A 24,708-nucleotide genomic window follows, 5' to 3' on the forward strand; every position below is an offset into this window, starting at 1 on the left:
AGATTGCAGGTCAGAGTAACAGAGGAAAGCAATGGTCACCGGAACGGATCAATGGTCTTTCCGCCCCCGCGTGACGTTCGTCTCAGCCAGCCAGCCAGCTTGCCTTGCTGCTTCGAGATCTCCATCGTCTTCTGGGCCACGCTCATCAGGTTAGCTGATTGTTACTTGAAGACTCCCCGAGAACTACCATCCACGCACGTCGTGGCCTTATAGAAACGCCTAATCGAACGGACCAGCACTCGAATGAGGACACCGTCTCAGCTCTGGTCTGCTCTCAAACAAGCGATCTCAGAGATCGCCAGTCTAGACCCAGAGACAATGAGCATGCACAGGACAGGATACTACCCAGAAACCACTGAGGATGTCTCTCGTACCGTACGATACTTGCAAAAGGCATCGCCATCCCCGCTTCCGGACGAGTTGGTGAAGATGATTCTCTGGCACGGCGATTACGATTGCATACATTTCGAAGCACACTACAACAAAGACGAGATGACCCGGAGTCATGGCTCTCAGCCTTCTCTCAGGGCTGCATACGTCGAGACCAGATCTTTGAGATACATCTCGCCCAGAGCTGACACAACCAGCTCGAACTCCACACGCGGCGGACGAGTACGGGCTGTACGTTTAAAAGTCAAAGGAAGGGATCAAGGTTGGGGAGGTGATGGAAGCGGGAGTTGGAGCTGGTTCGATGTCGCGAGGAGAGGCTCGCCCACGAACGGCAGGAGACGCGAAGAATTTGACGACTGCTATGTGACCTGGGCGCACAATGAAGTCGCTGCGAAGGATTGGCAGACACACGAAACGGACACTGAGACCAATCCGCAGCTACTGGAGTGGGCTCGTGGCCTTCGAAACGGAGATCGCGTGTCGATACTACCTATGGCGCAATTTCCAGGCTGGGCTTGCAATGCTTCATTTGGAAGTATAGACGTCGAAGTAGAGGTTTGGCGTTGAGTCGCAATGACATGAGGCTGTCCGTAACCTCCATCGCTTCGAAGAGATTGAGATTTGTCCTCCGGGTCTGAGTATAGGTGAGTTCGATTCGCTGAGGCCGCAGAATACTGGCCATTCAGCACGACGCTTGGAATTAATCTTATGCAAAACTTACTACGGGTAGCTCTACCATACTTCTTCGTGGAAGTGGCCTTACAGTAATAATCGTGAATGCTGTCTGGCCAAGTATATTATCTACTTGCAGTCAGAAGGTTTCCCCAACACAGCTGCGTCGCAGAACCACAGCGCTCGCCCATCAACAAGGAGAAAGCAAAGCGACAATCATCACTTCTCTGCCGCAGACATGTTGTCGACATTAGCAAACTTCTTCAAATTTACACGGCGCCGAACATACCCGTCCACAATCCTGGTTCTCGGAAACCCGATCGAATCCAGATTTACATACATCCTGCATATCATCCCTGAGATCGGAAAGGTTGAGATGCTCAGAACGAACATGCGGATCAAATCAGCCTTGTACTGCGCAGGTCGTACGAAAGAAATTTCACGAGAACACTTGGGATCCGTTGCCCTGCACAAGCGGGACGGCAACCATCCGCGATATTTTCTGGATGAGGTCAGCAGCTGGGCAATCAGAGATCTCAAGGAGCATATGCCGTCAGCTTCTGAGGAGGAAATTACGCAGCTTACAGACCAGGCATTTCGACCCATCGTCCGCCATTTTCTGGAGCAGAAGAAGGGCTGTGATATTCCGAAGAACGCTGCACAGGGCTATTCGATCTACCAAATTCAGGTTAATCGCCCTAAGCCTGGAAGGATCCTGCCGCTTAAAAAGCTCTTGAAACTTGCAGATTGAGTGCTGCACACCGTGTCTTAAGGCCACAGAGGGAGCGCTCGTTTCTGCTGCTGCGTTGATTGAAGCTGGAATCCTGCTGTGGGGCCAGTAGTCGCAGGTATGGCAACTTGAGGGCTCCACATGCCGCTTCTTGCTCTCACCGAGTCAACAAGATGTGCTACGCAAAAGTCGAGAGCGTGCTCTCGTGGGTTGGACATGCTTCGAGCAAACGGTCGCCGACAGCAACCATCTGCGAAGAGCTGTGTGAAGCTACCCTGGTCCACCGCCGTTGCTCGTCGAAGTTGTTCTCTAATGGCTGCCTTTGAACATTTCTTTTTTGAGGACGAGCACTCGCGGTCATGTACATGAGCAAGCATAAAGGTGTCAATACATACATAATGGAGTCTTATCAAAAAAATTCTTTCGAAAGACATTGTCAATGTCGTGGAACTGCATGTCAGGTTCTCTCATCAGACCTGCTACGGAAAGCAAAAGCTGTCAGAAAAAGCTTCAACCCTAGCCAACAATTCTTTACCAGGGTGCCACGCCACTCATCTGTCACCCGCACACTCAATCATCTCACCGCGTGCGTGTGATATTGTTCAACTGAAACGGCTATGCGGCTCGATAGACTTTTTGACAAAACTCAGCTACGCAGCGAGCTCCATCTCGAAGGTGTCACGCCCATACAATTCGCCAGGAAGACGTAACACTCAACATGGGAAGAGCAAGCCCTGGCACGTTGTGAGGCCGAGCATCGGTCTGCAGTTCGAGGTGATGATCATCATGTATAATAAGAGCAATGGCTCCCTAGCTCCGACTTATGGTTCGCGTCTTATACGCTTCCGTATTGGAGCATCCAAATCCATTGATTATTGGGCTGTGTCTGAGGCAGGATGAAGCAACATTTCAGCGAAGAAGATGGTATCGATAGGGACTTCTGGACTAAGAAATATCTCCAAGGACGTCCCAACCTCGCAGAGGCCACACTCCAGCGTATCTGGAAGTATCATGCCGATAAGGGCGGGAGTTTTGGTCTTTGCCACGAGCCTGGTGCCGGATCAGGCGTGCACACCAGACGCATTGCGGAAAAGTTTGAGAGCGTCGTAGCTTCAGACCTCGGAGCAGCACATGTGGCGCTGGGAAAGGAGAGGCATGCTGATCTGCCCAATGTCGAGTTCCGCGTTGGCAATTCCGAGGATCCGGCAGGCATGGGTCTGCAGAAAGCAAGTGTTGATCTCGTTCTGGCCATCAACTTTATTCACTTCGTCGACACGGATGCCATACTGCGGGCAGTGGACTATCAACTGAAGCCTGGCGGCACATTTGCGGTGCTCGCGTTCTGTCAAGTATTCGTGCTTGACCAAAACGCCCGACAGGTATGGAATCAGCTCTGGAATGCCGTGTGTCATAATTCCACACTGCGACAAGGGCACGACAGCGTGTATGAGACGCTCTGGTACAAAAAGGCCGCATGTGGCTACGACCATTTGCCACTTCCCGAGTCCATCTTCGAGCCTGGCGCGGTGAGGTTCAGAAGCGGGTCCAAGGACAACTGGCCTGATGCTTATTTGGCCAAGAATGTTTCGGATCCTTTGGAATCGGGGTGCGGGAAGAATGATATATTGATGACCGATGTCGACACTGAGGACTGGAAAGTCGAAGTTGGGGTATCGGAACTGCGGAAATTGCTATACTCTGTCATCCCATTCGAAGAGACAGACGAGGTAGCAGCCTTGTGGAAGCAATTAGAGGATGAACTGCAAGATCGCAGAGTAGAGTGCCTTGTTCCTGTGACTGGCATTCTGGCGACGAAGAAGAGATAGGACCGCGGGTGCTTGGGAATAGTGCGAGACCTGCCTGTGTCGCGGCTCAAGCCCATGCTGCAGGCATCTGATAAAGGTATCGTTAGCATAATTTCACAAATTGATACCGAGACGCGTCGTGGTGGGATGCTGAGTCAGAGAGAAGATTAGGCTGTCGACAGTAGCCAACCCAAGAGCTACAGCGGATAAGTGCGGGAGCCAAATCCAGGAGCAGTCACCTGTCCAGCTTTCCGTCTAAGGATGACTGTTTGTTTCATCATATAAAAGGTGCAGAGATACATATGAGCATAAACAGCATTCTTACCTTGTGAGCCGCACGGGACTGCTGAAAACTTCAGCAACAAAAACAACTGCAAGGTTTGGCCAAGCTGACGGTGGTGAGTCTAAGAAGTGATCCGGATATCTTCAATAATCCATCTCAATAGTCTCGTTCTGTTGGTCGTCCATCTCTCGAGCTAAGCGACGATGAGTGACAGATCCTTCGATCGGGTCTTTGTTGTTGATATAGCCTTCCCATTTACGCTTATGCCGCTGGTCGTACGGGACGTCCCGCGTTCGTTTGCGTTTTCTAGATCCAGTAGAACTCGAAGTTGCTTCACTGCGCCCACTCTGCGAATGCTGGCGTTGCTTGGGTGAAGGTGGCGCGAGCGCGGGTCGGGAGTCCTTGCGCTGAGCAGTTGCGAATGCAAGCAATTCGTCCTCCAGGCTGGAAACGTCTGAAACAGGCGACGCGGCTCTCCCGTCTTGCTCAGCGATGGCTGCCTTTGCTTCACGTTCTTCTTGTTGCTGTAATTCCTGGGCGCGCTTCATTTGCCAGAGTTCTGTACGTCGGAAAACAGCAATTTGCTCGTCTGTGAGCGTTCGCTTGACGCCATCGTCGTAGTAGCCCAATTCATCGTCTGGCTCTTCGTACTCTAGCTCAAAGTTCAGTGCCTTTTGTGCATCCACAAACCACTCATTGGGTTTCGTATCATCGCCGAAATGCATAAGCTGGAAATGAAGGAGATTGTCCTTACATGTAGTCAGTACTTACCTCTCTGCCCTATTGTGAAAGCGCCAAGTATACCTCGGTGATTTGTGGCAGTGATTTTTTGAATTTGTTGCGCGCCTTTGAAGCGCGAGATTTCTCGTTCTTTCTCAGCCTGCTCCGCGGCTGCTGTCGTGTATCATCACTCCCATCTGCCATTTGGTGCAAGCGGCCGCCTCGACTTCTGCAGTGCGCCAGATGTGCGTTGAATGTGTTTGATAGCTGTGGTTGTTGATTGCAGGAGCGAGCACGCGACAAGAGAGGAAAGGACTGAGAGCGCGAGTCATGAGCGCGCTAAGCCTGTTCCGTGCCCTTCTGCGAATCCGAGATTTAGCGTCGATCTTCGCGATGCGGTCTGCTTACAGGATCCATGACGTGGTTTGTTTCTTCATCACATGCGGCGCATTTTGGCCTTTCGCGCGCACCGGGGCATTAAAACCCCGTGCACTGCTGGGCGCGAAGGAAGTAAGCGTCATTGTGGAAGGCTTGCGCCTCGCGTGTCTACAGTATAACATTGCTCGAGAGCCGCATCTATCAACGCTCATAATCTGCAACAACATCTTCCTTGGAGCTGCACAGCAGGGGTGACTCTGCATACATCTGCCCAAGATGCCTACTCACGATCCAGTCCACGTGCTGGACGACTACTACCTGGCGATAACACTCCTGGTCACGGTCGCCTACCAGTTGATTGGCTTCGCGTTTGCTTTCACCTTCAAATTCGACAAGCTCACAGATTTCATGGGCGGCACCAATTTCGTGTTACTCGGAATCCTGACACTGGCACTTTCGGGGACCACAAATGCGCGTCAAATCATCACATCTCTGATGCTGATGCTATGGGCAGCTCGCCTCTCCGGATTTCTCCTGTTCCGAATCTTGAAGACCGGCAAGGACGACAGATTCGACGACAAGCGAGACAAATTCTTTCCGTTCCTCGGCTTTTGGGTATTCCAGATGTTCTGGGTTTGGACAGTCTCGATGCCAGTTGTCATCCTGAATAGCCCCAATGTACTGCAGTACCGACAGCCCAGCTTCGGCAAGGGCAGCGACATCTTTGCCATAATCTGGTTTGCGCTCCATTTTGGCCTCGAGGCGCTGAGTGATATTCAAAAGTATCAATTCAAGCAGGGTGCAGGAAGTCAACCCGGTGCAGTGAACAACAAGGGGTTCTGGAAATATTCGAGGCATCCAAACTACTTTGGCGAGATCATGGTTCAGCTTGGTATGTTGACTGCTGAGACCACGACCAATAATACCCTCTGACAGATACCAGCGATCTATATCATTGCCATTACGCCCGCATCGTACGGAACTGTGCCATCTGGTTCAGGAGCATATGCGGCCTTGTATGCCTCCATCGTAGGCTTCATCTTCCTTACGACACTGCTTCTATTCGTGAGCGGCTTGACACTTCAGGTAATGAAATCCCCCAAGAGACAGATCGAAGCCTCAATCGCTGACACGAACATACAGGAACGTCCTGGAGCCAAGAGACGCTATGAGAAGGGTACTGGCTGGCACGACTACGAGAAGTATCTGCAAGAGACCAGCATCTTATTTCCCATGCCACCGGCTATCTGGCGGAATCTTCCGGTCATTGTGAAGAGGACCATAGGATTGGAATTCCCAATCTACGTCTTCGACCCTGCGAAACACGCCGACCAAGACGCCGTGAAGCAGAACCGCGCAGAACAGGGACAATCCGGAAGTGAAGGAGGCCAGCACAGACAAAGCACCGAACCCTTGAATTAAACCCTGACGACTGACCCGACGATGTTACGAAGGATTTGAGCGTACAGCGACCACAAATACCCACATAGACACTAATTTCTGCTGCTTTTGTTAACTGTATAAGATCTGTAATTGTATTTTCCGACAATTTATTCGATGGCTCACCGCTCACCACTTCTCCATCATGGGTCGAATATCGATCTCGTTCGTGAAGCACCTTCGACTTTGAAGATGGAGGTCCCAGTAAGTCTGCGCAATTGCCTCGGGATCGATTGTCTCCTCAGGCTTCTTGTCTTTCAAAAAGTCCTTGCCCCACGGCGTATCAATCGCGCCATCAACAATAGCATGCACCACATGAATGCCCTTGGGCCCGAACTCCTTAGCAGCAGAGATGGAAAGTGCCCGTAGACCATGTCGAGGCACACACATGACCAGTGATCCGGGATTCGCCTTGACAGCAGCAGTCGAGCCTGTGAAGAAAAGGCTCGGAGGCGTTTGTGGGTTGCTCTCTGCATGCTTGAGCAAGAGAGGAAGGGCACTTTGCGCAAAGGATAAAGCACCTTTGCTGTAAAAGAGATATCAGTGAGAACACACGCATTCCACAGTACGGATAACTTACACACTGACGTTCAACCCGCCATCCAAGTCTTCCATGCTAATATCCAGCAATGGTTTCCGGATGAACCTGCCTGATGCATTGAAGACTGCGACTTGGGTAGGAACGTTCGGGAACTCCTGTTCGATCTTGGCGAAAGCTGCTCTCACACTATCTTGCTTCGACAGATCTGTACTGATCCCCAGGGCCTTCCCGCCGCTCTTGATGATTTCCTGCTCCACTGGTCCATAGCTCTCTGGTTTGCGTGCGAGGAGAACGACAGTATATTCCTTGCCAAAGCGACGAGCGACGGCTGATCCATTGCCACTACCGACGCCTGCGATGATCGCTAGCTTTTGTGAAGACATTATTCGATGGCAATATTCGGAGAGTATTGAGGTGCGATGGCAGCTCTTAGGCAAGGGTGGGGTTTATATGGCGCTACCGTCCGCGGTATACCACAGCTTTGTTCACTAATCGGTGATTACCGCTTAGGCTCTGAACATTTCGACATCAAAGGCCAGACTGCAGACAATCCCTGATTGATGGCCTCTTTTGGTAAGCTGACGAAGGTGTAATGCTTCGCAATGTGAGTTGTAGTTGTTGCTGCATGTGATGCCTCAGGCTCGGAAGTGAGCTGACTAATGCTTCGGCAGTCCGTTCCTGCGACCAGGATATACACCAAGGAACATTCTGACTTGTGGGTCACCCTCAACGTGGAATCCGAGTAAAGTCGCAAACAGCTTCGCACATATTCGCGAAACCGATCTCAAAGCTGACGACAGAGTGTCGAAAGTCTCCATTGCGAAATCATGACGTTATCAAGCCTGACCGCACCTCTCCTTGCCGGGCACAGAGGTGCATATTTGGAGACATATAGGCAAGGACCACGCGGCCGATGAGAATGCCTCCTTCTCCCGCTCCAACCCACGCAGAGATCACGACCTTTTTTCAAAGACTCCTTCCTCCTTCAGCGAATGCCAGAGAGGTACCCTTCCTCTGGCACAGTCCACGGCATCCCTTGTACAATCCGTCTCTCCGAAATACAACGACTGTTGTGCTGAGCATCACACCGACGGATGGCTTCTATGCCGCGAACAATGACCCAATGCGTCCGTCAGCACCATTGTGCTTTCTGCACAGGCCTTGGAACCTTGAGCGTAGAGCACTAAGACGAGGCTCACTTGTACTTGCGAGCCATGCCTCTTTCGATGAGCATTTGACAGTAGGCTGGAATGTCTCACTCGCTCGAAGACTCAACCTAGACTTAGCAGAAGCTGTTTGTATACAAGGATACAAGGACAATCCCGATCGGAAGATTGGGCTTGTAGCCAGACTCCAGCAGCCTTTGCCCGTTCAAGTCTTGTCTCAACAGCTCAAGCATGAGTTTCACGGAGCTGGAGAGCTACATCAGGTAGAGAGCAGCGATGTTGTTGCTCTTGAGACTGGATCAGCGTCACCTTTGCGCATAGTGGCCATCATGAACGCCTTTCATGCTGAAGAAATTCAACGTGTCCTACAAGCTGCACGAGAAAAAGCCTGGATTGATCCCGAAGCAGACGGGAGCTCGATTCTGTATCTGACCGGAGCTGCGCGCGACTATGGACTTGCAGCAATCAAGGAAGTCAGCATGCCAGCGTTCTGTGTCGGGCACCGAGCCTGCGAAGAATGGGGCATACGATTCCTCGCAGAACAACTCAGGGAAGAGTGGCCAGACTTGGACGTTGTTGAAGTGCTTGAGGAAGAAGAGCCCGTTGCGCCCAGAACGAAGAAGATCGACAGGCTATCCTCTGACAGTCCAGTCTCCGCTAATGTGGCGACAAGCTGAGGCAATGAGATATCCAGATATTCGGATCCAGCACGAGCTTCTTGAGAGGCGAAGAGCATCAAGCCGTGATCGAGTACACTGGAAGTCACTTACCGAAAGAACATTTGCACATTCTGATCTGTGGCCGTTGGACATGTACAACGCATCCCGCGCAGTCCTCAATCTACGCAAGCACAAGTCAACAACGTCATCGCGATGCGATAGAGAGACTTGAGCAACAACACTCTTCCCTCCACACCAAATTCTTCACCGGCATTCGATAAAGGAGATCGGACCAACCATCATGACCGATAATCACAACAAACCTTGCACTCTCTGCGGAACTTCTCGATCAGTCCTCGTCCGCTGCCAAATCGACGATTCACGCAAATGGCACATGGTGTGTCCCGGCGAGTGCTGGAGAAGCGTCTCTGGAGGACAAGAAGACGCTCGAGGATTCGAAAAAGAATATCCTTTCTACCGCTACGGTGGCATGTGGAAAGTATGATGAGCTGCTCTCTTGACCGGTTTTTCCGTGCTGATATCATATGGCTGAAGAATAAACATTCCGATGGACCCCTAAGCGCTAAGAAGCCAGAGAAGGTGAAGAAGCGGCAGAGAGAAGAGAGAGCGGGACGAGAGAAGGACGAGACAACGTCGCATGAAGTCAAAGAGCACGCGGAGTCGGAGGAAGGACCGTGAAGTAGGTTCACCATTCCCGGCAGGAATTTGTCACCTCCGGTTCTACCTCGAAGTCCCTTCGATGCTTTTGGGGGCGCAGCAGTCCCTGAGAGCCTCATCTTCGCGCAAAGACTTCCTGATATGCCATACAGTGTTACCTCGTTATATGCATATATGAATAGAAGCATAAACCGGCTATAAGCATGCAGCCCCTTGCAAGAGCCTTTTTTGGCAGGGCCGCAAGCATAATCTGGTTTGTAGCATTATGCTTATAGAGTTAGAGATTTTCTGTTGTGCATGCTTATAGATAGGTAGAAACCTCTATCGATTTGACATTAACCTGCCGCAGAAACTATCTCAGAACGTGTCGGCGCTATCGCAGGATGCGTAGATTCCGTCTTGTTTCTGTTTTCAAAGGGGATTAAGAGCCTTTCCGCTACCGTGCTACGACCCTAGAGCTTAATTCACCTCACCGGCGCCAAGACTGCCTTACTCAGCAAGAGGAGTGGACTGATCAGGTGGTTTCGACAAACCGCGTATATGCATAACCCCCCTATAAGCATGAGCCCTCTCGCAAAGACCCACATGCTTATAACGAGGTAACACTGTAGGTGTATGCGGACGAAGCTCCGATGCGCTGTCCAGGCTCCTGGAGACGATGCGATCCTGATGATCTTGATGGCAGGAAACCCACTGGTGGCTCTGGACCCAATCGTTAGCCAACGTGAATTTCTCACGTTGACAGGAGGCTGGAACAACTGTTAGAACCTCACCAGTCATACATCCATCAGTAACACATGCAAAGAGCGAAGATATCACAATGAAGATCTCTGAAGCGGAGCGGACGAAGCCGACATTATGAAACGCGTGAAGCAAGGGTCTGTAGTTTTACTACAAGCGGAAGCAAAATCGCTCACATCAGCACAAGTAAGCGACCACAACTGCTGTAAACGGCGCGGTGCAGTACATCCTACAGAGTACATCCCAGAGCCGCAGTCAGCTCATTCCCGCTTAGCCTCCTAAGCGGCTGGACCTTGATGGTTGGGCAGCTTGACCCTATGTCGTGAACTCTACCTTTGGTACAACCAAGCCACAAACGCAAAGTGCATATCCCGAGCCATCTGCACATAGACGAGCCGTGTCGCAGTCTAACCCAAACTTTCATCGCGCGGAGAAGTAACGGCCCCGAAACCCTTTCCCTCGCGCGAGAGAGAGCTTCGCGCGCGGCGCAATGTACACCAAAACCGCCAACGTCTTTTTTTCCTTTCTCATCATCAATCCAGATTGGTGGTATTGAACAAACGGTTACCTGTATCCGTGCCGCCACGGCCAGTGTATTTGTTCGCAGAGGTACGGAGCGCAACGATCGACAATCTACCGTACCCCAACAGTGCCTGCGTTAAGCCGCCTGTTTCCTTCTGGATCGCTTGCTCCTGAACCACACCGGCAATTATCACTATGCGTGCTGGAAGGTTGAAGGTTCGGATATGGTTGACGTGGTCGGCGATGCTCTTTCCGCTGTTGATCACACTGTCCACCACAATGATATTCTCTTGACCCTGAATGTGCCCAAGTTTGATGTCTGATGGTTGCGAGGCATGGAGGAATTTGGCTTGTGGGAAGGCATCGTGCACGCCGAATGCCATGGGTTCACCGCCGCGCATGAGAGCGATGATTGTCGTTTTGTTCTCGTTGTGAAGACGATGGCCGGCCGTGTAGCCGCCTTGTACATGAGACATTTTGAATGATTCTAGGCCGATGAGGTCTGGCAGGTACTGGGTAGCCAGGTACCAACCAATTTTGCGATGAGCTTCTTGCAGAGCACGGCCAGAGACTGTCGCGTCGCGTGTTGCAGACATGAGAATTTTGGCCGCGTTCTTATCGCCAGCATTGTGGAGTTCGAGGCTCCAATGCTGAGGAGTTGAGAGATGGAGTTGAGCAAGCGTGCCGACTTGCAAATCCTTGACTTGCAGCTTGTTGCCGTTGTTTGGGAGAAGCACCTGTCTGAAACCGCGGTCTAGCTTTTCTGCTGCAACTTCGGAGGTCAGAACTGCCTCCATTGATCTGCTGCGCAAGTTTGGAGCACCAACGACAACGAGGCTTTCATCCGCTTCTTGCAACATCTTGATATCGAGCGGGCTGTCTCCGATTGCAATGACATGGGTATGGTAATGCTGTTGCAGCCGCTGCACGATAGCTGCCTTCACATCGGGCGAGACAAAGTAGCCATTGTCGAGCTGTCCGCCTCCGATAACAACAATGTCGCGCGTAAGTTCGTCACGCTGGAGCACGAGTTCCCATACACGACGTAGACCACAAGTAACGACCACAACGCCGACGTTGTTGCAGCTCGCTGCCTTCTTCAACAGTGTCTCCACTTCTTTGTAGAGCGAAACTGTCTTGGCTACTTTCTTGCAAGTCTGCAAGAATGTCTCTGGGCTGTACTGTTCGTAATAGAGCATGGCTTGTTGAAATGCCGCATCAGAATAACCGAAGTTTGTTGGTTTGAACATGTCGTTGAGCGGATCTTTGTTGTTGGGAAGTGTATCCCAGAACATCTTACCCGTGTCGTGTGGACCAAGTGTCTTGTCAGCATCAAGCACGAGCATGATGTTGGGCGTGGAAGTGGCGTGCGCTGCCCGAAGTTGCTCGTCAAGTTGGGAAAGAGCTCGCGCGGTATTGACATGTTTGATCTCTTCTGCCGGAACAGCAACGAACTCGGTCAGCAGGCGCGCCACAGCTGGTCGCAGAGAGAATGGTTGGTCATCTGAAGCGCTGCGAGGCTCTTGCACGCTGGTGAAAAAGATGCGATTGGTAACGCACAGCTCACGTAACTTGGTCATCTCGCGCTGCATGTGTTGCTTGATGTGCTTAACCGAGTCATCAGCTCGATCTTTGCGGCTCGCATGTTCGCGGCGCTGCTTTCGAACACGCTCAGCCGAGACATCAAGATACACAATGTGAGTGTACGTCTCAAGGTCAGCTGGTGTATCAATCGAAGTTGGTTCGGCCTCCGCCTCTGCCCAAAACATCAGATGTCCGGTAACGACGCCTATTTTGCCACTTTGAGCACATTGCGACGCTATCTTTCTGATAGCGGCTTCGCGTAGACGAGACTTCTCCCGTTCTGGTAACTGCTTGAATGAGTCTAAGCTGCCATCAGTAACAAGTGCGAGGATTTCGGAGCCGTCGTAGAAGGCATATTGATTCTCATCCAATGAGGATTTGAGTTCATCCTTCAAGTAGGTCTTGCCGCTACCAGGAACGCCGTAGAGCCCGACGATCTTGGGCTTGCTTGTCGCCATGTTGCAATCGATGTGAATTGTACTATCGATGAGATGTGGAAGCGCCTCTCATCTGCAGATGATGGGGAAATATACCTCTCCAACAGCATGTTTGCTGTGAAGCTTGCTGGTTCTGCCTACAAGCGTGCATGGACCTTTGCGCCTTTGTTGAGACGTTGTTGTCACTTTCGAGTGAGAGGCATCCGCAAACACGAGCCGTGAATTGCGCAGGGACAAACTAGAAGGATCAATGTCACGGCGCCGACGTTCACGCGAGTACCAGCCGGCTGACGAGCTCCTTTCAGGATTTGATGACGCCGCGCAGTACCTCCTAGTTCCTGTGCCCTTGCCCTGACAATCCTGCAGACGATGGAGCTCAGAACAGGAATAAGGGAGGCGGGCAAGTATCGCTGTGTCACCAGGTGAAAGGCACATACTCGGTGCCGAAGCTTTCAGAGCTCGAATCGTGTCTCAGATGTGAGGGATGGATGATGATAGCCATTGACCTCCACCTCGATGGCAGAGACCCGTGGGCTCTCCGAGACACTATTGATTCCACGAAGGCATTCTTCGCGACAAAGAGGTTGGTTCTTCTGAGCGCCTGCTCGTCAAAAAGTACCGACTGTATGGATGCGCAGTGACTGCGCATACCATGGGGCAGCAACGTTGTCTGACAGCGATCTCCAGTCTAACGCCGGTTGGTAAGACCAATGGCTAGGCGTAGCAATGTGTGCAAGTGGACACCTTGGGGGGCGGGGAGCTGTGAAGAGACTCCCCCGAACAGCAGAAATCCTTCCCGTGCCCTAAGCTTCCGCCTTGCGACCCAAATTTCTGTCGACTTGTGGCGTTTGGTTGACGCCAAGGTCGCGATGTGCGCCCGATCGTTGGACAGATCTTGATATCATCGCCGTGCCTTGTCGCTTCCGTGAACCTCATGTGCTTGATACTGCGTTGCGGCTGAACTTCGCCCGACTGCGTGCTTTTCCATGCTGCCCATTGTCACTGGACCTGCTCGAAGATCGCCCAAGTAGCGTCAGAGGTATAAGCCGGATGTCGCGGAGCTGCCCAGCAAAAGCACCTTCACCCGTGCCTGGGCGCCTCGGCGAAATAATGCCGTTGTGCTATCTCGTTTGGACAGGCAGTTGGGTGTCGTTGTTGCGACAAGCGAGAGGAAAGCCAAACTCCACATCCGAGCCTCCGCAAGAGAGTTATTTGCGCGGTAAAGGCCAAGTCTGGAGGCGCGGTGATCGTACCACAGGTGTGACACGAGCTAGCGTTCGGAGCTGGCGATGTGGATCCTCCCTCTTCAGCGTTGTGGACCCTCTGCTGTCGAAAGGAGCCAGATGCGGACGCGGCTGAGGTGGAACACACCTGGCCTGCTGGTGACCAGTTGCGTGCTCCGTACCATTTGATGAGTGCCATGCCGTGCATGTATCCTCGTGGGACTGAATACATGAACCCCGTGTGCCACCTTCCACTGCCGACTCCAAACATCCCTTCATCTCATTGACCTTGAAGAATTGTTTGACCATGTCGCAACACTATCCGACACACCGCTCACGCACTTGTGAGCCGTATCAGACCTCGGAATATGATCGTGCCATCCAACAGGCTGCCGAAAGAGAACGTATTGCCAACGGACAGTCATGTCGTGCAAGTGAGTCTCGAGCTCACGACGTATCAAATCAACCACCACGCCTCCCGGGCTTCAACGACCTCTTCGCATCCAAGCTTCTCATCAATCCCGACCTGGGGGACAAGCAGGCTTTCGTGGACGATCGACGCGATTCCGTCGTCAGTCAATTCGATCGCAAGAACAGCAGACTCTCTCCAATCCCCAACCACCGCTCTCAGCAGACCGCACGAGGCAAACCAGGCTCCATTTCGATACAGAGCTTGTGCTCACCGCAAGACGACTCGTTGCCCAGCCCAACATCATCCCTGAGCACAAGTCCCACGGTATCGCAAGCTTCCTCTTCATCTCTCATGCAGCCAGCTCATCGCTCTCAACCCACATCACCATACGAGCTGCCACCAGGCTTCTTCGGCACATCAGAGCTGGCTCCAGCAACATATGTGTACCAAGCCGCCTCATCATATGAGGGTATTGCGTACATTCCAGGCCGAGGTTCCTGCCACATGTACAAGGGCGGCTACTCAATTCCCACGCACATCTTCCAAGACCCACTCAACCTCACCCAGAGCAAAATCCTTCGCAAGAGGCTGTCCGTTGCGTGCGTGACCTGCAGAAAGAAGAAAATCAAGTGTGAACCTGGCCCAGATGGTTGTCTGCAGTGTAAGAAAGGCCAGCGGCAGTGCAAGATGTGAGTTCTACCAGTTCTGGCTGTGTCTCTTGTGACCAAGCTAACGAGAGTGTAGTGAGCCAGCGAAGCGTCGAGCTAAGGCTGCCGCCGCTGGATGTTCAGGCTGAACCAAGTCCAGCGCAATATCTTTCCCGGGGGGGTCCTCTTGCCCGTCGTTCTGGGCAGAGCAAGTGACTTTCCGTAACAAATTAAAGCACATGACTGTGTATGCGGGATCGCAGGCGCCGCGCCGCAACACGCTCCGGGGCTCCTGCCTCGGTCTGTCTTCTGTTCGGCCGTATATCCATCGCGATCTTCTCTGAACAGTCGACACTTCTGCGCGGAGCACGCGCATGGCTTGCGCATGGTCATGGCGATGCGCCATCCCCACCGTGGTGTCCGGGCCGCTCGAAGCCATTCAAGCGTGATGTGAAGCCTTGCGCAAGCGCCCGATGGTGGCTGCCCGAGAGCTTCGAAGCATAGTGGTTGTTGCAACGAGCGAGTCATCGAGCCCGAAGGATTCGGGCCGAACTGCAGACCAGTAGATCATGCTTGGAAGCGTCGAAGTGCTGCGTTGCACTCTTGTCACAGAGTGCAAGGCGTCGATGACATACAGGATATGATGGCCCTCTTGGTCAACAGGGCGCTGATGGAAAGGTCAGCGAGGCCAATGGAGGTGAAGGGGTGCTATTGGTTGTGCCGTCGCAGGACTGAAAGGGGTAGAACGAAAATCTTTTGCGGTGGATCAGTTCAGTTCTTTCAGAGTCCAAAGGAGGCCGCATGTCAAGTAGAACGCTGGGAAGACAATCCAGAAGCAACAGTCTGCGCCCGCCTGCATCTTGCGCTCAAGCTCGCACAGTCGTGCGATACCTTGTCCACTGCATCTGTTCCGCGCTTTTCGTTTCTCCCATCGACAGAGCAGATACGACCGCATCTGACCTGCTCCGTCGAGTGCGGCGCGTCTCACCGCCTTAAGATAAGAATGCATGATGCTTCCTTGTCGACGAGTCTTTGCGGTCACCGAGCAGTGTCGCAAAGATAGGAGTGTCTCCTGATGGACCTGCTGCCATGACATCGACACGCCTTGTCGCCACGGCGTCAACACAAGCAGGCTCCTCCCATCCACGACCTGTCACTCGCGGACGCAGCCCGCCTTCTCATCACGTTTGGCCCTGGCCCGACCGATACCACGCGTTCCCGTCGCCGCTCGTCCTCGTAATGCCTAGCTGAAGAGTCCAGGCTGACACGAAGTGTTGACCAGGTCCAGGAGGGTGCTTCTCCATCGTCAGCAGTCTTCAGGGCGTATCTGGTTAGGAAGCGTCTTACCTTTGCACGATCTGGACAGACCTGTCGCGGTCAATACGTTATTCTGGAGGAGCGGGGGATCATGGTCTACGTACTCCGTTTGACTCATCGATGTCCGTCGAGACTGGGGCAAAGGCGCTGTTGCAGAACTGCGGCGGCGTTCTCGCGAGGGCATCTTCGCACATTTCTCGTCGAACTACGAAGTGACCGCACTTTTTCCACGTGATTATGTTGCTGAAGCACATGTTTGCGAGGGTGCCGACGGTGCGCGACGTCGACGTAATTTAGTTGACACTGGGCAGGAGACCACGAGGCAGATCCGCCACATGTAGAGCTCGGCTCTTGAAATTGCAGCACCTGGGATTGCCGAAGTACAAGCAGCGAATGCAAGTCAACGGCACAAGTCAGCGCCGTGCCGCATTCAGCAGCGTAGCACGTCCGATGCATCGCTCGAGAACTTTGGCTGCGATCAGGGGGCTGGAGCCGCGATCACGACGGCTCCCATTTGCAGAGGTTCAGCAGCGTGACAAATGCGTTGAGGTGGCAGTACACACGACGTTGGGTGTGACGAGCGTGTCCAGGTGGTGGGAGCGAGTTGATTTTCGTAGCAGTACTTTGCGGCACTAGCTGTTCGTTCGGCTTTGCCTGTCATGATTCAAAACTTGGCCAATAGACCTGCCGTTGATGTGTCGAAGTGCACAGGTCGGGCATGTGCACAGTGGGCGTGCTATCGCCGCGCATGCATCGATCCTTCGTGGTGCTGAAGTGTGCTGGAGACAGAGGATGACGTGCAAGCCCGTGGCCCCGTCGGTCGAAGTGCCCGCGCGCGCGTCCGCCAGTGGTGGGATGGCCAATCCTGAGGCGTGACGAGCGGCCGGCGAGGTACAGAGTACGTCGCTCCTCGCGGTCGCCGGTCTGGTCTGGCGAAAGGACGACGGCAGACGTGTGGACTGCACCGTCGGTGAGGAGTGGATGCGGTCTGGCGGTGGCTTCGACAGCACGGCCGTTCTCCATGTACCGCCAAGGTTGGTGCGCAGCAGCTCCGTTGCCCGCCGACCGTGCCTGTCGAGCTTAAGATGGAATACATAGCGCCAAAGCAGGGGGAAGGGCTCCGAAGGAAGGGAGGCCGCGGCAGGCAGGCCAACGAGTCGAGCAGCGTGATGGACATCGATGCAAGCCTCTCGCACTGCGGTGCTGGCGACGGGCAGACGAAGGTGCAAGCGGCGCCAATGCAATCGCGCCGTCGCTCGTGCTCCACGATCCGCGATATTGCCCGGCGTTCCAGGCACCAACATGATGCTTATAGGTACCTACCGGTGCTATCGCCGGCTGCAACGCGAGACGCGGCACAGCACTCCTACTGTATCCGGGCGTAATCCAGGCACAGATACCCGATACCTGGTTGTCATTCTCCGATGCTCCATCGTTGGTGGTGCATATCGCTGCAGCTCGTCACGGCACTTGGGCTGCTCCAGGGCAACGGCGCATGGATGCTTGGTGTCGGTGAGCGGAGGCGCGTGTGCGAGGAGACCATGCAACGACGACGCTGCAGAGACCGTGTTGGGCGATGGCGCGTCGTTCGCTCATGTGGTGGTTGCCAAGCACCTACAGACCCAGCTGGAGCGTCTGGCCTGCTGGAGGAGCCCCGGGAAGAAGGAAGGAGCGGTGTGGAGCAGCTGCCTACTTCCGAGAGCCGTCTGCCACTCACGCCGCAGGACTTCAATCCATCTGCATCTCGCGGACATCGAACATCCTGGTTGATCGATTTGCGACGGCGACATGTTCACGCCGTGGTCCATGTTGGCAGCGCCTGGTGGAGGACGGGAATGGTGGCACGAGTGCGCAAACGGGGATCACTGTGCTGCTGCGTGTCTGCACACACGCTCTGCGGGCAAGGCTTGACAGCGGCAGGCAGGGCAGGGCAGCAGTGGCGGCACTTGTCGCCTGCACTTCCCTTGCTCGCTCGAGGCCGTGGCGAACCCCTCCCATCAGCAGAAGAAATGCCACCGGGCGTGCAGCCGGCCGAGTGAAGGCAGCACCGTCGGCGGTGCATGACTCGTGCAACACGGCACCGACGCGAGTGTGGCCCTGCCCCGATTCACCGATGCACCATGCGTTGCACTTCACAGCAGCAGGAACCGTGTGGCGCGGCTGCGGGAATCGTCGGCATGCATCGAGAGTGGAGGGCGCTGCGGTGTGTGCTGCTGTCGCTCTGCCGTCGTATCGACGCTTTCGTCCAGCCTAGCGACGCGCACATGCGCATCGCTGCGAAATCCTCGCTCGCACTGGCCCAATGAAGAGAGTGCAACCCCCCCCCGGAGCCTGCCATACCCTACCCTGCACCGCGCAGCTAGCCTTGTCGCCTGGGGACGCTCAAGTCTGACGAAAAGCCAATCCTCTCACCACCAGCGACAGCCTTTGGTCTCGATGCACGACCTTTGCTGCGCTTCCTCTCCACGGCTTCTCTTGTGACAAACTCCTGTAGCTATATAGCACGCTCCGCGAGCCACCGCACTTGGCACACCTGCGCTCCGCCGCGTCGCGAGCGCCAAGTCATGGCTCCGACCGCAGGCTTCCTGGCCCAGTCCGAGTCGAAGAAGCGCTTTTTCGACCGCCTGGGCCTCGACGAGCGCAACAAGCTGCATCGCCACCTCTACTCCAACATGAAGGTACGTCTGCCTGCGCGACGTGCCAAGTGTTTGCTCGCTCACGCTCACGCTCGCCGCCCAGGCTGAAGCGGTCGAGGGATGGAGCCGCATCTCAGCGAACCGCAATGCCCTCATCCCACAGCTGCGCGACGACCCGTCCATCGAGCCGCCCTACTCGTTTGGCCAGGTCGACGAGGAGGCCGTCCAAGAAGAGGTCATGCACATCTTCAAGAATGCCCGCCGCGACACCAGGATCATGTACGAACTCGGCCGTGACCGCGAGGGCGATGTCGAGGAGAACTGGATCATCCGATGGCTCCGTCAGTGCTGCAGAAATCCCTTGGCTCAAGTCCCATGCACCACCCGCTGACCCTCGAGCAGTATGGCACGTCTTCCGCTACCGCGACGACCGCAACGTCGCTGCCGGCCGCCGTCGCACGACTGCCGATGGCGATGAAGTAGATGCCGCCTCCGATGCAACTTCCGAACCTGCATCTGCTGCCGACGTCGTCCAAGCCGCCACCCTGCACGCTGCTGCCACGCGCAACGCTCGCTCACCACCAACAACAACTCAGCATGTACCGGCACCAGCACCAGCTCCAGCACCCGTACCACTCTCGGCGCCGCAGCAAGCCATCACCGAATCCCCGGATACTCCCGGATCGGTAGCGGGGACCAGGTTTTTCGATCCTGTCCGAGACGCCTTCCGCACGTGAAGAAGGCAACCTCGATCCAACATCCAACTGCCAAGCCATGCGACACCTCACGGATACATCGAACGATTTTGCCAAGAGGGTCAGCTCGGCTCGGCCGGCGGAGACTTCACGTGCTGCCGTCCGCTGTTCGACCGTCCTTATCACCTTGCCAGGACTTCGCCCTCTGCGCCGCTCCACTTGCTACTGATAGTCACGGTCTCACCTGCAGACGCGTAGCCTCACGGTGCTCCTTTCATCTGCTCGGACCTCTCACTACCAACCTCAAGTCGAGTACGCAAGAGCGGTTTCCACTCCGTGGCTCGCAGCAATGTGCGATGTCCCCATGCCGGCCCTCGCATTATGCATACTTCACTCTCGAGCTTTGCGATCACAGCACGCAAATTCGGGCCGGCGTCACGTTTCCGCAACGGCGCGATTTTGCAGATGACAAGCACTTTGTTCCATCTCTTCCGTGCCCACCATCGACTCCCACCTCGTGGGTTGAAGAATCCGGTGAGAACGGTGGCGACCAGTCATGGGCGCACTGCAGCAGAAGCCAATGGCTAGGCAGGCGATTGACAGCAATGTACATTCAAGCTATGTACAGTCACTGGCACATATACGTTCCGACTATCTTAAACTATTCAACCCGACAGGATGGTCAGGTCTCATCCTCAAACCTCGATCTGTAGCTACTCTAGATGCCCGAGGTCGCTGACGATGCTTCTCACGGATTGCCACTGGCAATTGCCTGGAGAGCGATCTCGTACAAATACGAATTGCGCCATCACAAGAGCTAGCGATGAAACTATGACCGGGACAACCCTGGGCGATTGTCACAATTTACAATACGGCAAATGCGACGCGAAGCCCAATATGAGCAATGTCAAGAAACAAGAGCGCCTCTATGCCCTGCTTTATGCGTGCAATACGTATGTGTGCGTTTGCACACTCATTGCACAACTGCGCCGATCTTGACTCCCGGAGCAGCCGAAATCCGTGTCCTACACTCATGCGGTTCACCTATGCATGTTTGCCGAGACATTCTTAAACGTCATGGCACTCGATGTTAGTTTCGACTGAAGCCTTGGGGACACAGGCTGCACCGCACTATCCGCGTATTGGGTTCGGCGGCGACTGTTTGATGATGCACACCTCTCGGCGCCAGAGAGTGCTGCAAGTCGAACAATTTATGCAAACGAGGGTCGGACCAATGAAGAAGATTCCGAAACCAATCCATATATATTCAAGCACAATTCGACGACTTTGTGGTAGACAATAAAAGCACTTCTCATTCGCGACTTTGGCCTTCTGCAATCATGGCCTCACTAGACCAAATCTCACAGCATTCTGGCTCGACTTCTGCCACTCTGCAAACTTTCCTGGGCGCAATACTACTAGCGGGCATATACGTAAGTTTCTCCAACGAACATTCACTGTCTTGCTATGTCTCCATGACACAGAGGCGTCTTTTGCCAAGTTCTGGCTGGAGTCATCGCAGCTTTACAACAACGTGCTGCGAGCGCATGCTTATCAACACCGACTCCTTGTAGTGGGTACTCACAGGAGGCCAACAGCCAGTGGGAGGCATACCGATCATCCAAATTGACCGCAACAAGAATGAGAGATCGTGGCGAGCATGGCGATCCACCGCTTCCGACTTCCAGGTGCGTCCCCAGGAGGTTGTGGAGAACGGTGAAAAGGTACCTGGCGGCATTTTCCAGGTCAAAGCTGGAGCTGGGTACAAAGTTGTGCTGCCAAACCATTTCGCCCACGAGCTCCGGAACAATCCAGATTTGGCTTTCGATCAAGCAGTAGAGAATGATTTCCATACCCACTTACCTGGCTTTGACGGAATGAAGGAGTCATCGAGGCGGGATGGCTTGATGGCAGATATTGTACGCATCAAATTGACGCAAGCTCTGGGCCTCCTCACAACAGACTTGGTCGATGAAACAGACTACGCCGTTAAGCTATGGCTTGGACATAGGGACGATTGGACCAATACCGTGCTCAAGCCCGGTGCTCTCGACGTGATTACCCGAGTTTCATCGAGAATCTTCGGCGGTAAAGAGCTGGCACGCGACGAGCAGTGGCTTGAGATCACAAAGAACTACACGATCTACGCCTTCCAGGCAGCCTACAAGCTTCACGAATGGCCGAAGGCTCTGAGGCCAATCGCAAACTGGTTCTTCGAGGACGATGCTAAGACGGCTCGTAAATATGTTGCTGAGGCAAGACGCTTGGTGACGCCACAAGTTGAAAAACGTCTGAAAGCTAGAGATGAAGCCATTGCCAGCGGTGTCTCAAGCAAGGCCCTTCCCGATGTGTTCTCGTGGGCACTGGACGTTGCTAAAGGTCGCCCAATCAATTTCGCCGAGACTCAGCTCGCCTTATCCATGGCTGCCATCCACACTTCCACCGAGTTGACTATGCGAGTCATGATAATGCTCTGCGAGCATCCCGAAGTCATTGAGCCGCTTCGACAAGAGATGATCACTGTGTTGAAGCAAGACGGATGGGCAAAGACGTCTCTTTACAAAATGAAGCTGCTGGACTCTTTCATCAAAGAGTGCCAGCGCTTCTCGCAGATGGCTATCGGTACGTGTGCATACCTCCCCCATTGCTGAACTCTCTGATTGCTAACCACCTCATCCAGCCTCAATGCACAGATACGTCACTAAACCCGTCACTCTTTCAAATGGAACCAGTAAGATTCCCCACTCACAGCCCAATGTATCTAAGCCAAACTAACTCGCATCCCTTTAGCCCTCCCAACAGGCACCTGTATCCTCGTCCTCGACAACGGAACCCAAAACCCCGAGTACTACTCCTCTCCAGAAAAGTTCGACGCCTGGCGATACCTCAAAATGCGCCAACGTCCCGGCGAAGAAAACCAACATCAACTCGTCACCACGGGAACAGATAACTTGGGTTTCGGCCACGGACAACATGCTTGCCCCGGAAGATTCTTCGCTTCGAATGAGATTAAGATCGTTCTGTGCTATCTTCTGATTCAGTACGATTGGAGGCTTGAACCGGGAAAATCTGCTTTGCCGGATTTGGAATTCGAGCATGTGCGTAATGCGAATCCGGGGACGGTGGTGCAGTATAAGAGTCGGGAGGCGGAGATTGATGTTTTGGATCCTACGGCTTGAAGGAGATTGGGAAGCGGGGAGGTTGGAGGCAGGGAGAGGATCTTATCGTGAATAGACAGAGGGTTGATTCAAATGCAAGTAATCTCTTGCCAAATTTACAGACAATAAATGTCGCTGGCGATGGAAGAACAGTCTACCGCCCGATACTCCCTCCCAATCAAATGTACCTAATGGCGAAAGTGTGTATCGTAGGCACCAATCAACTGAACGCCCCGTTTTGTCCCTCGACCAAACAGCTATCATAGCGCTACAATTTCTCGGCTATGCCCACGCCATACCCGTCCGAGGAACGCACTGAATACTGTTCCGTCGCGCGATGCGCGAAAGTCTGCGCTTGTTGCCAGAAAGCTGTTGAGGTCGAGATTGTCGTACCAACGATTTGTTGTTGCTCCGCAGCGAAGCCGGCTCCTTGTTACCAGCAGCAGCAGCAGCTAGGTTGACAATGTGTTGGTGGAACATGCTTAGTGGGTGATCTTGGAAGAAAGCTGGACTAGGAGGAGGAACAGCAGAGGATTCCTCGGGGACGCTCGAAGGAAGGTGGAAGTGAGTGTTGATGTGCATTCGTGATAGAGGAGTGGTTGGTGTCTTGATGGGCATCTCTTCGATTTGTGTTGGAACTGGTGCTGCCGAGACTGATGAAGACAGTACAGGCTCGTTGTTGCCGCTTTCGAAGGCGCGTTGGATAGCTTCCATGGTCGCTACGGTCTGCCGGTGGCTTTCCAATGAGCTTGCGTATAATGAGGTATGCCCTTTGACATAATCGCCAAATCCGAGAACCATGTCGCGGATGACGCACTGTTTCGTCGAGGTATCATCAATGCTTTGGCACGGGTTGCCGTCGTTGTCAAATAGCGTGGTCTTCTTCTCGTCCACGACAGCTGTTCCATCCGTTCCCGTCACGAAGATGGACTCTTCATCGCCGGCTACGCGAGACAAATGGATGTTGCCGACAAGCCGTTGGTTGCGCCATTTGAACGTAATGTCGGCGATGTCGTCTCCAGAATAGTCTTGCTCTTCGCGAATGGCCTCTATTCGGGATGCTTGGAGAGTGTCGGGTGCGCCGAACAATCGCACTAGGATATCAATCATGTGAAAACCCATGTCTTCCTGTTGAAGCGAACGTCAGTGATCAGAGCTACGGGGCAATGCTTCCGGAGGCTTACAGTAACACCAACCCCTGATGATCGCCAACTTGACCCAAGTTGTGGTATGTTGCGAGCCAGAACAGCGCGAAACGAAACGATCCGACCCAAAGCAGGCAGAAGATTCTGCAGCGTTCGATATCGAGGTTCAAACCGTCTTTGACACATAATACCAATGGGTACCGGGAGCTGCAGCAGCATGGTAGTCTCCTCCAGTGTCTTCGCGGCAGGCTTCTCCTTTAAAATCGGAATTCCAGCTTTTGAAAGAAGTGCAACGCATCTTGGATGCGCGTCGTGAGGCAGGGCGATGATTGCAAAGTCTGGCTGGGAACATGCTATCATGGCTTCGATGGTGCGGTATGCTGGAATGTCCGGATGGGCGGCACAAAATCTTGCCAACGAAGCTTCATTGCTCTCGCAGACGGCGACAACGTTGGCTGAGTCCGACCCATGGAGGCTGAGAAAGTGAGTCTTGTAGCCGCGATGGCCCAGTCCAATGATCGCAATTTGGTGTCTAGACGACATTTTGCCTTCCCGTGAATTGGATTGTTTGGTGTCCAGTGTTCTGTGTCTTCGTTGTCACTCGAGTTGCGCTCTTATAAAGAGGCATATTTGACTATGCTGCGCAAAGCCTCGTTCGTGACATCCGCAGACACATTGGCAATGTATTCATTGCAGCGACAGTCTCGTAATCCGCTCTGGCAGAAGATC

At 53.7% G+C, this 24,708-nt stretch overlaps 13 protein-coding genes across 13 annotated transcripts; 9 read left to right on the forward strand and 4 right to left on the reverse strand.

Moving 5' to 3' along the window:
• Window positions 1-318: 318 nt before the first annotated feature.
• On the forward strand, window positions 319-957 carry RHO25_006559 (uncharacterized protein; the record flags this gene model as incomplete). Its single annotated transcript, XM_023597377.2, has 1 exon — window positions 319-957. One exon carries the CDS (start codon window positions 319-321, stop codon window positions 955-957), a length of 639 nt encoding a protein of 212 aa, XP_023453050.2.
• Window positions 958-1,300: 343 nt separating this feature from the next.
• On the forward strand, window positions 1,301-1,813 carry RHO25_006560 (uncharacterized protein; the record flags this gene model as incomplete). The annotated part of the gene is made up of 1 exon (XM_023597378.2): window positions 1,301-1,813. One exon carries the CDS (start codon window positions 1,301-1,303, stop codon window positions 1,811-1,813), a length of 513 nt encoding a protein of 170 aa, XP_023453049.1.
• An 875-nt stretch (window positions 1,814-2,688) lies between these two features.
• RHO25_006561 (uncharacterized protein) lies at window positions 2,689-3,618 on the forward strand (the record flags this gene model as incomplete). The annotated part of the gene is made up of 1 exon (XM_023597379.2): window positions 2,689-3,618. The coding sequence occupies one exon, from the start codon at window positions 2,689-2,691 to the stop codon at window positions 3,616-3,618; it is 930 nt and encodes a 309-aa protein (XP_023452692.1).
• A 405-nt stretch (window positions 3,619-4,023) lies between these two features.
• Window positions 4,024-4,804, reverse strand: RHO25_006562 (uncharacterized protein; the record flags this gene model as incomplete). The annotated part of the gene is made up of 2 exons (XM_023597380.2): window positions 4,024-4,629; window positions 4,685-4,804. 2 exons carry the CDS (start codon window positions 4,802-4,804, stop codon window positions 4,024-4,026), a joined length of 726 nt encoding a protein of 241 aa, XP_023452691.1.
• A 450-nt stretch (window positions 4,805-5,254) lies between these two features.
• On the forward strand, window positions 5,255-6,400 carry RHO25_006563 (uncharacterized protein; the record flags this gene model as incomplete). Its single annotated transcript, XM_023597381.2, has 3 exons — window positions 5,255-5,870; window positions 5,922-6,064; window positions 6,122-6,400. The coding sequence occupies 3 exons, from the start codon at window positions 5,255-5,257 to the stop codon at window positions 6,398-6,400; spliced, it is 1,038 nt and encodes a 345-aa protein (XP_023452805.1).
• Window positions 6,401-6,547: 147 nt separating this feature from the next.
• Window positions 6,548-7,342, reverse strand: RHO25_006564 (uncharacterized protein; the record flags this gene model as incomplete). The annotated part of the gene is made up of 2 exons (XM_023597382.2): window positions 6,548-6,944; window positions 6,999-7,342. The coding sequence occupies 2 exons, from the start codon at window positions 7,340-7,342 to the stop codon at window positions 6,548-6,550; spliced, it is 741 nt and encodes a 246-aa protein (XP_023452916.1).
• A 1,112-nt stretch (window positions 7,343-8,454) lies between these two features.
• RHO25_006565 (uncharacterized protein) lies at window positions 8,455-8,802 on the forward strand (the record flags this gene model as incomplete). The annotated part of the gene is made up of 1 exon (XM_065602803.1): window positions 8,455-8,802. The coding sequence occupies one exon, from the start codon at window positions 8,455-8,457 to the stop codon at window positions 8,800-8,802; it is 348 nt and encodes a 115-aa protein (XP_065458875.1).
• Window positions 8,803-9,085: 283 nt separating this feature from the next.
• On the forward strand, window positions 9,086-9,483 carry RHO25_006566 (uncharacterized protein; the record flags this gene model as incomplete). Its single annotated transcript, XM_023597384.2, has 2 exons — window positions 9,086-9,283; window positions 9,340-9,483. The coding sequence occupies 2 exons, from the start codon at window positions 9,086-9,088 to the stop codon at window positions 9,481-9,483; spliced, it is 342 nt and encodes a 113-aa protein (XP_023452804.1).
• A 1,253-nt stretch (window positions 9,484-10,736) lies between these two features.
• RHO25_006567 (uncharacterized protein) lies at window positions 10,737-12,767 on the reverse strand (the record flags this gene model as incomplete). The annotated part of the gene is made up of 1 exon (XM_023597385.2): window positions 10,737-12,767. One exon carries the CDS (start codon window positions 12,765-12,767, stop codon window positions 10,737-10,739), a length of 2,031 nt encoding a protein of 676 aa, XP_023452801.1.
• Window positions 12,768-14,276: 1,509 nt separating this feature from the next.
• Window positions 14,277-15,177, forward strand: RHO25_006568 (uncharacterized protein; the record flags this gene model as incomplete). The annotated part of the gene is made up of 2 exons (XM_023597386.1): window positions 14,277-15,070; window positions 15,126-15,177. The coding sequence occupies 2 exons, from the start codon at window positions 14,277-14,279 to the stop codon at window positions 15,175-15,177; spliced, it is 846 nt and encodes a 281-aa protein (XP_023452802.1).
• A 3,732-nt stretch (window positions 15,178-18,909) lies between these two features.
• Window positions 18,910-19,718, forward strand: RHO25_006569 (uncharacterized protein; the record flags this gene model as incomplete). The annotated part of the gene is made up of 3 exons (XM_023597387.2): window positions 18,910-19,023; window positions 19,085-19,322; window positions 19,384-19,718. The coding sequence occupies 3 exons, from the start codon at window positions 18,910-18,912 to the stop codon at window positions 19,716-19,718; spliced, it is 687 nt and encodes a 228-aa protein (XP_023452799.1).
• Window positions 19,719-21,016: 1,298 nt separating this feature from the next.
• On the forward strand, window positions 21,017-22,855 carry RHO25_006570 (uncharacterized protein; the record flags this gene model as incomplete). Its single annotated transcript, XM_023597388.2, has 4 exons — window positions 21,017-21,109; window positions 21,251-22,298; window positions 22,357-22,407; window positions 22,467-22,855. 4 exons carry the CDS (start codon window positions 21,017-21,019, stop codon window positions 22,853-22,855), a joined length of 1,581 nt encoding a protein of 526 aa, XP_023452800.1.
• A 261-nt stretch (window positions 22,856-23,116) lies between these two features.
• Window positions 23,117-24,522, reverse strand: RHO25_006571 (uncharacterized protein; the record flags this gene model as incomplete). Its single annotated transcript, XM_023597389.2, has 2 exons — window positions 23,117-23,962; window positions 24,019-24,522. The coding sequence occupies 2 exons, from the start codon at window positions 24,520-24,522 to the stop codon at window positions 23,117-23,119; spliced, it is 1,350 nt and encodes a 449-aa protein (XP_023452318.2).
• Window positions 24,523-24,708: the final 186 nt, after the last annotated feature.

This window comes from Cercospora beticola, chromosome 4 (genome assembly GCF_033473495.1).
Source record: "Cercospora beticola chromosome 4, complete sequence".
NCBI lineage: Eukaryota > Fungi > Ascomycota > Dothideomycetes > Mycosphaerellales > Mycosphaerellaceae > Cercospora > Cercospora beticola.